This window comes from Rutilus rutilus, assembly GCF_951802725.1.
Source record: "Rutilus rutilus genome assembly, chromosome: 7".
Classification (NCBI taxonomy): domain Eukaryota; kingdom Metazoa; phylum Chordata; class Actinopteri; order Cypriniformes; family Leuciscidae; genus Rutilus; species Rutilus rutilus.
In genome coordinates, this window is record NC_140221.1 from 45,470,916 (window position 1) to 45,482,793 (window position 11,878).

The window sequence follows — 11,878 nt, forward strand, 5'->3', positions numbered from 1 at the left end:
TTATTCACTGTATCCCCCAGAGTTAGATCAGTCCATACATATCCTTTTCATCTCCGTGCGTGCCGTAACTGTCTGACACACCCACCGCCAGCCTAGCTTAGCACAAAGACTGGAGGTAAACTGTTGACAGAGAGGTCATGCAAACCAGATTTGTATTTGATAATGACATTTAAGCGACAAGACATTATCAAAATTATGATCAGCACACACACTACAAAAAAAAAAAAAAAAAAAAGCATTTTGAATTTTTTTCTTTTCTTACTCCATACATTCATGCTCTGTATGACAGAAGATACTGATTCTTTTTTTTAAAGTTTGCTTTACATTTTTATTCATAAATTCTTTGAAGACTTGAGTATAATGCTGAAAATTCACACAGGAATAAATTACATTTTACAATAGCCCATATTGTAATAACCTGTAATAACAACTAATCAAACTATTCAAATTAAATTTGAAGCCTAACAAATGAAGAAAAAAAAAAAGCTAAAAACTTCAAATAGTAAAAAAAAACTGTATTAGCCTAAACTGGCATGTGTTATTCACTCGTTGTTTGCTCTGTTGTGTCCTTATTTATCTGAATGCCTGTAATCAATCAGGTAAAACAGCTCAGACGATTAATTATATTACAAAACTGAATATTTCATATTACATCTAAATAATCCATCAAACAAGTTACAATTTGAGGAGTGTGCACTAATATTTGTAGTTCCATTCGTTCCATTCGTAACAGTTTTTCACAGGAACTGAATATTACACAACACCCCAAAGTGAAACTCCGCCTATTCATTCAGTCCCTTTGGCAGCATAAATAGTGTGTCAGAATCAATCTGTGAGACAGACTGCCTGATAATACAGTTTATTTCATCCAGGCTTTGATCACCAGCACACTGCAACAATGTCAAACTTTGGAGGATTTACCCCAAAGGAACCTGTCACTGAGGTAGGAGACAGAAAATCACTCATAAATGCAGTTTTTGTTAAAACACAGCATTGTAAAATGATTTTGATGCTGTAAAATGTGTTGGGGAAATTATTTGTTAACTTGTAAACTCTGAAAATCATTTGTATATAATATATACTGTATATACAAAATAAGAGAGAGCACACATCCTTGTGGTGAACCTGTAGAAATATTTACTATGTCCGATAAAACCCCATTAATCCTAACCCTCTGTTGCCTGTCTATTTAAAAATGTGTGATCCATGAGACTCAGAGCCGGACAGTAACTAAGTACATTTACTTGAGTACAGTACTTAAGTACAATTTTGAGGGATCTGTACTTTACTTGAGTATAATTTTTGGGGAGTACTCATGACTTTACTCAAGTACATTTGAGAGGCAAATATTGTACTCTTTACTCCACTACATTTCTATCCATAACCGTGAGTACCCGTTACTTCTAAAAAAAAAAAAAAAAAAAAAAAAAAAAGGAAAAAAGAAACATCTCGGAAACCCTCTCAAATGTGATTGGATTGTGCAGGCGCCACTGATTGGGACAGCCTATCAGCAATCACCTTCAGCTTTCCGCCAAAGTCAACTCCATGGTCAGATTTAGATAAGAGACGAAACCATGGACGAAACAATGGATGAAGACGCAACAGGTCCATCCTGGGAGCGATATTTTTTTTCCCCAGGATGGTAGGGGAAGACTCATGAATATTCATTAGGGAAGTCATCCCTGATTGGTCTTAACCCCAGTGACAGGTAGGGGTTATGGAGGTCATAAGACCCCCAGTGACGGGTAGGTTTAGGGGTGGGGTTAGGGGTAGGTAGGAGTCTTCCCCTACCATCCTGGGAAAAAAAATATCGCATCCCGGGAATGTGCCAAGCCGTGGCCCCACCTCGCCAGACTAGTTAATGATAGTTTTCGCTTCAAGTGTTTGCTGTTTTTACCAATGTAAGCACTGTGGCAGTAGTAATGCAATATTTAGAAAATGTACTCTGGTACTCTTGATACTCAAGTACTTTTAAAAACAAGTACTTTAGTACTTTTACTTAAGTAGACATCTGACTGTAGTACTTTTACTTGTACTTGAGTAAAATTTAGCAAGGGGTATCTGCACTTTTACTCAAGTAATGAAGCTGTGTACTCTGTCCGCCTCTGATGAGACTAAACCATGATTAAACTGACTGAAAAATGTTTGCTCTAGATTCTGCTCAGGTGTCTTCACTTGCTCGCCATTCCTCTCCACGGACGGGATACGTGCGATATATTCCTCAGGTAATAAGCCCTGAGTTTCCTCCAGCACTGTTGACGTCAACGCCAGAGTTATGCCACCGGCAGCTTTCGCGTTTGGCTAGGTGCCTCCATGTGCATGGTTCCCCCTCTGGGCGACCCCCACATGTGTATTTCCACTGTAAGCCTCTCTGAGCATGTGTCTTTCCCTTTGCAAGCCACCTTGCCACCCCTGGGGTTGAAATATTCCACCTGCGGCTGGATAATCCAGAGATTCTCCATATACACCCATACACAAAATAAATATATGTAAATATATTTTAAAGTGTCAAAAATATATGTGGCATATATTCCAAATACATTGACGTTGTCCACTTATGTTTATCATTTTGAAATATATTCTGAAATATAACAAAAATATATGATGTTAAGTGTGAAATATATTTACATTTATAACATGTAATGTAAAATATATGACAAAATATATGGTCATAAAATGTTTAGCTTGCTAAAGAAGGGTCGAAAATGTATTTTGATCATAGTAATTCCTCTACCTTTTCCCCAATACACAACAGTAGGCTACCATATTTCACTACTGTATTATGACACACAGCTATAATAAATACTGTACTTACATTTAAATGACTGCAATGTAAAATGACAGATAGTTGCTTTCCTAGGACTATTAGGCCATATTAGGTGGCACGTACCTAACACTAACTGCAATTATTAGATTTATTGTTGTTTTATTGACATCTTTCCTGAAGTCATTTAAATATTGAAAATATGCACAATATTTATGATGCAAGTATAACAATGATACTCCAACAGTGAAGTGCACTTAAACAATAGATAGAACTCAGTGTCTAACACTGCATACACACACTATTAAATATCTGTATTCAATTCTGTAAAAATAGGGAAAAAAAAAACTCTGCATTCTGTGTGTTGTTTCCTACATAAAATTGTCATTTTAGGCCAATAAAGTCAGTAAAGGGGCAGCTGTGGCCTACTGGTTAGGGCTTCGGGCTTTGGGCTTGTAATCGAAGGGTTGCCGGTTCAATCCCTGACCAGTAGGAAAAATGTGGGTGGGTGAAGTAGAGCACTGCTCTCCCATGCCCACATCCATGGCTGAAGTGGTCTATCTAAAAAATTAATTGAAAGTGTGTTGTTTGTTTGTAAAAATGTTGACTTTTTAAATTTCTAAATATATTTACATATATTTAACTAAAATATATTTATTGGGCCAATTTCAAATATTTGCATATATTCCAAAAATATATTCTGAAAATATATTTCAAATACATTTCTTTTGTGTATGGGCAGCCCCTCCGGGTCATATGTGTATTCTGTAAGTCCGTCCCCTTCGGGTTGGCACTGATTGCATATTTCCGCTGAGATATGCTTCCCAGTGTACCTTGGTATTCCTGTGTTAAGTAGGAGCCCTTCGTCCGTGCCAGTCTCACGACAGGGATCTCAGACTTGCGCAGGGCACTGGAAGACAGCTGAGAGGTGGCGTGATTAGACTGGGAACCCCCATTTCGTCGTCACTGACGTAACTCGCAGTGACCACGAAAGGGAACGTCTTGGTTACGTATGTAACCCTCGTTCCCTGAGTGGGAACGGAGACGTTACGTCTCCCTGCCACTTCCGCTGTACCGCTGGTAACGCCTGAGTTCAGTCTCGGCTCCTCAGCGTGAAAACATAACTGTGCTATGCCGGCATACTTCCTTATATACCCACGAGGCAGGGCGGAGTTACGCCTGCAAATCCCGCAGACCCAAGGCACTTCCAATGCCATTGGCTTGTTTTCTATATCTCGAAGAGGATAGGCTTTCTATGCAAAACCCCCATTTCGTCGCCACTGACGTAACGTCTCTGTTCCCACTCAGGGAACGAGGGTTACGTAACCGAGACGTTTTTTGTACATACTGTACAATATGAGTCAAGGGGCACCAATATTGGTTCAACTGGTTCCCTGTTCCACAGAAGAAAATAAGTCGTACTGGTTTTGAACGGATGAGTGAATGATGACAGAGTTTGCATTTTTGGGTGAACGTCTCGGTTGCGTATGCAACCCTCATTCCCTGAAGGAAGGAACGGAGACGTAGGCCTTGTTTACACTGCAGGTCTTGATGCCCAATTCTGATTTGTTGCCTATATCCGATTTTTTTGACTGTCCGTTTACACGTTCTTTCAATTTTGACCCATATCCGATTCATGTGTTTACACTTGCCATACTATCTGAAACATCACGCATGTTCAAAGGGTTAAATTATCTTGCACAGATGGACAAATGCAAAATATGATTGATGCTAGCTCTGCAATATATGCAAAGTTCGCCAAACATCACCATGATTATGAGGCGGAGGAGGACGAAAAGTGCTTTCTTTAAATGCAAATGTTTTTTGAGTATTTCATTTGTGAAGGTAAAGCATGTACTCACTATACTAGAAGAAAAAACTGCTCTTAAACTAGGTGTGTGACAGGCTGTGGAATGGGGTTTGGTCGAGGAACATTTTTCAGTCAAAAGATTTTTTTTTTTGCTTTAACTCCTATCGGCTGATAACGATCAGTGCCAGATCAATCGCACCCTTACTTTCAGCATTCTTGCCTTTTTGGCCTGCCTTTCTTTTTCAGCTGTCATGAGCAGCTGAAATGAATGTCTTATGATTGTGTTGCTGTGCTATTCTAAACAATTTGCTAAATTATGACCTCCTTTATTTTCATATAATAATAAATTCTTTGCACACACAATCTTAGGCATAAAGATTTTTTATTTTTTATGATGTTATAGTGCTATTCAAATGTCATTTAGTTCAACTATTCAGCTTAACAGGGTCAGTATGCGTAACCCTAATCAAAATAATGAAATACCAAATTTCAAAATAAAATGTTTTATTTATTTATTATTATTATTTTGCATTAAAGACTAAATCGATTCTATCAAATAAAAATGAAATAAAATAAGGTTAGGTGAAGTGTCCTGTTAATTTAATCAGCAGTAATCATTGCAGCCTGTGCATATCTCAGGACTGGTGGGAGCGTATTGTGGCGGACTTTAACGAGAAGCAGTGGGTCCGAAATTTTAGGATGAGCAAGCCCCCAACCTTTGATATGTTGTGTCAGCGTTTGTCCACATTCCTCTCCTACGACGACACAAAGTTTCGGATGGTCCCTTTGCAGAAGCGGTTTCTCTCGTAATTAAACTGCGAAGACGTTGCCTAATGTCTCCAAAAATCCGATCTGCCTGTTTACATTACAGTCGCATTGGCACATATCCGATTTATATCTGATTTATTTCCACATATGAATGAGGCCTGAAACCGATCTCGAAATATCCGAATGTATGTGTTTTTTTCCTGTTTACACTGTCATAGAACACATCCGATCTGTATCACATATGAGCAAAAAATCGGAATTGGGTCACATTTCACTGACAGTGTAAACGAGGCCGTAGTCGACTGATTGGGATCACGCTAGGGAGCCTGTCATCTTCGAGAATTATTGAACGAGCCAATGTAATTGCCGTGCGTGATTTGCATCACACACTCCGCCACCGCGGCGCGGGTATAAATATGTAAGTGGATACACACACTAGTTGCTTTTCGCTGAGGAGCCGAGAGTAACTCGGAGTCAGCAGTGGTCCAGCTATAGTGGTTAAGGGACTACGTCTCCGTTCCCTCCTTCAGGCAACTGAGACGTTCCCTTTCAGTCGTACAGTCGAACCATGATTACAGTGAAACTGGCTTCATGTGAAGGGAGCCCACGGGAAGCAACGGTTCGACACACAGGCTAGTTCTCTAGCGAACGTGTATTGGTGTTGCCCAGCCCCCAACTCTATTTAACATCTGTTCAGCGAGGCACTCTGTGTCAACGCCTATGAGGGAGCAACACCCTTGGCAACGAGCAGGCGGAGGAACTGCCACTGGTGGCGGGGTAGAGGCAGCAGCGGGCCGCCGGGGCAGGATGTGCCGGATGGCCTCCATCTGCGCTTGGGCGGCAGAAAACTGCTGGGTGCAGTTCTGGCCGCATCGCCAAACAGCCAAACCTGGGAAATTGGGGAGACCAGGAACCGAATCTTATCCGCATCCGCCATAACAACCAGGCTGAGCCAACAATGGTGCTCCTGGACCACTAACGCGGACATTGCCAGACCGATCACGCACGCCACGACACTCGTGCCCCGGAGGGTGAGGTCGGAAGCAGTGCGGAGCTCACCTATCAGCGCACGGTCTGGGCTACCCTCGTGCATGTCCATGAGTGCCCTGGCCTGATAGACCTGTAGCAGCGCCATGGCACGCAAGAGGAGACAGCTTTCCCACAGGCTTTGTAAGCTCTGCGCATCAAAACGGGCGAGAACTCACAGGCTTTAGGGGTGAGACGAGGGGCCCCGTCCAAAAAGCAGCAGCCGCCGGACACAGGTGCACCTGTGTCGCGCCAGACCGCTCCATTGGAGGGACAGCCTCGCAACCCTTCACCACTCCTCCGTCAAGGGTAGTGAGGGGGGAAAAGCTTATTCAGGCAGTTTCTGGCAGAGAAAGGGTTAACCCTAACGATTTATTATATTACAAAAAAATTTAATATTACATATTACATTTAAATAATCCATTAAACAAGTTACAATTTGAGGAGTGTGCACTAATATTTTCCGTTCCATTCGTAACAGTTTTTCACAGGAACAGTGTGAACAGTTACACAACACCCCAAAGTGAAACTCCGCCTATTCATTCAGTCCCTTTGGCAGCATAAATTGTGGAACAGAATCAATCTGTGAAACAGACTGCATGATAATACAGTTTATTTCATCCAGGATTTGATCACCAGCACGACTACAGCAACATCAGAAACTGGAGGATGGACCACAGAGGCGCCTGTCACTGATCATATGAAGAAGATCTGCCTTGAGGTAGGAGACAGAAAATCACTCATATATTAAAATCAGGTTTTTGTTTGCGCAAAAACATAATAAAATAACATTTTACTGCCTAGTAAAATGATCTATTTTGGTGCTGTAAAATGTGTTGGGGAAATTATTTGTTGTCATTTTTAAAAGAACTGTTTTACTTTTAACTCAAAATCACAAAAAAATTCACATGAGTTTTCTGATATCTGATTGATAGACGTAACTAGGCCTAGAGACTAATAATTGTATATATATATATATATATATATATATAGATTAATATATAAAATGTGTGTTTGTTTATTCAGGTGCAGTCAGACATAGAGAAGGCAGTTGAAACCAAGTTTCTTGTTTACATTCCAATAAGCTTTAGGCGTCAGGTTGTGGCAGGAACAAACTATGTGGTCAAGGTAAATGAGTGTTTTATTTTTCATAAAAATTTAAGCTTGATGTTTGAGCTTGATGTTTTTATAACTGAAACTCTTCCAAGGAACAATTTGTATGTTTCCAATTTCAACAAGCCAACTGTGGCAGTGTGTCCTAAACGGATGTGAAGTGTCCAGTAATTTTTCCATCCTCTCTGATAAGTTAAAATGCATCAAGTCACTGTATAAAGTTTCTCTGCATTTGTTGCCTATAAGAGAAAACTCTTCTCAACTCTTTGCAGTGTTGCTGGACACTCAAATCTAAACGGCAACGGTCACTGTTTGGCAGAATTTGAGGGAATTTGCTTGCTGTCATGGAAAATGAATGTGGTTTTGGTCGCTATCAATGTGAACAGAGTTTTACATGGAAGAGATCACATATAAATCCATGTGGATTTCTCTCTCTCTCTCTCTCTCTCTCTCTCTCTCTCTCTCTCTCTCAGGTGTATGTTGGAAAAGATATGTGCGTTTATGCAATGATATTTCAAGATATTCAAAGGAAACTGACTGTGATGGAAGCCCGGTACACTAAAGCCCTCAGTGACCCTCTGGTCCCCTTCTGAACACTTCTAACCGCATGCAGAAAATAGTCTGTCTGATATAAAAACAGACACACAATGAGCTGCAATACTGTGTAGAGGAACTATTGAAAACTGTTTCATTCCTCAATATTAAACTCAATATTCAAACCCTCAGTGCCTGTGTGTGTGTGTGTGTGTGTGTGTGTGTGTGTGTGTGTGTGTGTGTGTGTGTGTGTGTGTGTGTGTGTGTGTGTGTGTGTGTGTGTGTGTGTGTGTGTGTTTATGTGAAAATGTGAACAACAACAAATTTACTTCACTTTACTAAAAATGTTTTATGCTGAAATAACATTTTTACAAATCCTCATCCCAAATCTTTCAAAACAAGATGTAAAATAAAAGAATGTAAAATGACCAATTTTTCAAATTGTTAGATTTAATTGACTGTCAGAATGATTTAAAAAAAAAAAAAAAAAAATTGTAAGTAAAGTGTGAATGTTTTTTTAAGACTGCACTGACTGTCTAAATGAATGTAATTTTAAAACATTTCTCAATATTACTTATAATATTACTAATAATTACCTTTATTAAATTAATAAAATCTCTGAATATTATTTAGGCTATTGATGGTTTGAGTTGAATATGCCAAAATAATTGACTAGAAATCCAACAGTTAATTTTGTCTAAAATTTACAGTTATTTGACATTTTTATTGAAGAGGAATAACCCCTTGAGATGAACCATCTCGTTTTCGAAGGGGGTCCTCGAGTCCAGGTACAAAAATTGACCTTACAGCTGCAGTCAAATTAAACAGAAAACACATACACAAATGAAACAGAAAACACAATATGATAATGGTAAGTGCAGAAATATATAATACATATCTCATACAAACAAGACATTCACTCATACAAGACTCTCCAAAGGTTGCTCACTCATCGCTCAACAGAGTAAACACATGTACTGAACACACATCTAGACAACAGTAAACACGTATGCACACATAAACGTAAAGGATTAATGCACCATGCTTAAAATAGGTTCCATTTAATCCATTTTAAGGATATCAACTCTATCAGTGGTAACCACTGTAGAGCAGTAGTGACCACCGATAATGCTCCAGCATCTGTCCTGACCTGTGCCCTCAAACCAGCACAAAGATATAAAAAAAAAAAAAAAAAACAATTGCATGTATTCTGAAAATGTTGAGCTAGGGCATTTTTAAACATTGGAAAGGAAGTCAAAGAGCGAATTGAAATCGGAAGGTTATTCTTTTAGGCTAAGTAGCCTAATGACTGCAGGCTGATAGTCATGTTGGTTTATTTATTTTTCTGGTGAAAGTGTCTTGCCTCAGGCTATAATGCAAATCGATTTTTCAACTTTGCAGATTCATCTATGGTAGGCTAGCTTGATATTATAATATTGACGATATAGGCTATGGCTATTACCTACCACACAAACATTGAATTGAATTAGCATTCTGTAAAACAGTAGCCAATAGGCTACTATAATGACGCTGGCTTGTAAACGTGACCTACGCGATCTTTTGGCGTTTGAAAAAAATAAAACCCATGAAATTATATTCATATGACATGCTGAAATCTATGCCATTGTACCTGGGATGAAGACATTTCACACGCAACGCAGGCAGTCTGCCCAAGACGTGAGAACTCCTGCAGAGTTCGGGAGTATCGGCTTGTCTATGGAACGCCTTTGGGGACAATACCTATTATATGCAACACGTGAAATTTGGACGCATTAACACGCACAGTTTGTACGCGTCTTTTTGGTCCGTGTAAACGCGAACGTTTTGTACGTCTAAACGCGAAGTTTTTTGTCATGTTATTTAAAGACACGATCGTTTGTATCGCCTTAACGCAACATTTTTGGCCGTGTATTTTTTGTTACGTGTTTCTATACGAACGTTTTCGTCGTGTAAACATGACATTTTTGAACGTGTAATATTTCTGAGTCTTATTTGATGTGCGACATACAATTTTTTTCTGTTTTAGTTAAACTGGTGATAATTTAGAGTCAATGATTAAATACATTCAATGACTGCATGAATTAACATTAGCCTATATTCTTGTGTAATGTTAAAGGAATTTGTCCTGTAAAAGTGAGTGGTCTCTGTGATCCAACGACCATAGCCTATTTCCCCTCTGGTTAATGCATTCGAGGTGTCTATTTGGACCACTGCAAATTGCCAACAAGTAGGCTATTTGCAGTGGTCCAAATAGACACCTCGAATGATTTTAATATTGGTTTATAAATCTAATAATCTACTGTCAGTTAAATTGCAGGATGTTTTGCACAACAATACTGATGAGCAAATATTAACGTTATCTGTAACTATTTATAAGTAAATAGCATCTAAATGTCTACTGAATCCACAACTGTTGCTATTTACACGTGGACTTGGACTGGCTGCCCCTCAGTTTACGTGGTCCGCCTGCTGTAGTGATTCTGTAATGTTTATGTGTCGTATGATTGTGTCTGTGTTTAAATGTTGAATCAAGATTTGTAAATTGTCATAGGCTACTGGTGCTTTGTTTTCTGCTTTTATTTGCCTTATTGTTATAATATAATTGTTAAATTTGTGATTGTTACAATATATTGTTGTTATTAGATTATTTTTATCTGACATATACAGTATACATACAGTAGCCTATATGTGTATTAATTATTTCCAGTCAAACTGACATCCCGACTTCAAGGAGCATTCCAGAGTCTCTCATACCAGATTGATGCTGGCCCACTCGGAGATTACTCCAGTCATTTTGAAAAAACAACAGCCACAGTATTTAGCCTTTGCTAACTTTATTATTCATTGTATTTATTAAAGTTGAATGATTTATGGCATTTATTGGCACTGTTATGTATAATTATTGACACCCCACCCTGGACCTCACTAATTATTAAACCCTATGGCCGTATCCAGTGTTGTATGTTGTATAGCCTATATGTTAACATATGTTATAGGCTACACAGGGCTTAATTTGAGCCTGAACACTCCGGAACATGTTCCGTCACCTCCGACATTGGATTCGGCACCTTTTTTATTGGATCCGGCACCTACTGTGCCACTAAAATTAATTGCCTAAATGAAAAATAAATAAATAAATACTGTTTGTGTAGTGTTCAATGTTTGTGACACATGACTTGCGCGCTTGTTGTACGAGTTGAGATTGCTGTTAGCCTCGATCGTTTCACGCAGGGGAAAAATGTCAAAAAGACAGGAAAGTTTGCTTAACTTTTTCAAATACGCTGGGCAGTCAGATCCCAAACAAGCAAAAATCGTTTCCGCTGTTAAAAAAGGAGACCACGGTGGACACAGTAGCCTAGTATCGACATAATATCTCGTTATTTCGACATAATAAGGGGAGATTCTAATCTGCATTAAGCCACATTAAGCGTTCTTATAATGGGTTTCTATGGGAGGAAAATGCTTAACGTGTAATTGCGTTCATATTCTGGGCTCATTTGATTTGTTTTTCTGATTTGGGCTTTTCTGATTTTTGTACATAGCATAGCCTTTTTGTTAGGATTTTAGTATCATAATGATTAATAAATGCACGCACAATTATCCGTGAACTTGATTTGAACAAATACCTTTCAACTTGTGTGTGCAAAATTCAGAATTAAATTAATGTGCAGAAATTTGTACAAATACAAAGTATGTAGGCCTATACTGTTTTAGCCATTAAAAAAGCGCATTTAGTTTCATATTTGTTAAAATATTATAATGTTTTTTTTATGTTAATTTATGAAAAGTGAACAGCATGGTAAGATAGGATGCCAAAATATGAGACATGGAGCGGGTCAGACATGATTTTGAACGCTGACGTT

General features: G+C 38.8%; 1 protein-coding gene across 1 annotated transcript; it reads left to right on the forward strand.

Annotated features, from left to right (window-relative positions):
* The first annotated feature begins 550 nt into the window (after nucleotides 1-550).
* LOC311293979 (cystatin-B-like) lies at nucleotides 551-8,200 on the forward strand. Its single transcript, XM_084414594.1, has 4 exons — nucleotides 551-943; nucleotides 6,994-7,089; nucleotides 7,395-7,496; nucleotides 7,955-8,200. The coding sequence occupies exons 1-4, from the start codon at nucleotides 899-901 to the stop codon at nucleotides 8,072-8,074; spliced, it is 363 nt and encodes a 120-aa protein (XP_084270720.1). The 5' UTR covers nucleotides 551-898; the 3' UTR covers nucleotides 8,075-8,200.
* The last annotated feature ends 3,678 nt before the right edge of the window (nucleotides 8,201-11,878 follow it).

Coding starts and splice junctions, on each gene's coding strand:
- LOC311293979 (XM_084414594.1), top strand. CDS start 899: ATGTCAAACTTTGGAGGATTTACCCCAAAGGAACCTGTCACTGAG. Junction 944..6,993: donor CAAAGGAACCTGTCACTGAG/GTAGGAGACAGA, acceptor TATTTCATCCAG/GATTTGATCACCAGCACGAC. Junction 7,497..7,954: donor GAACAAACTATGTGGTCAAG/GTAAATGAGTGT, acceptor TCTCTCTCTCAG/GTGTATGTTGGAAAAGATAT.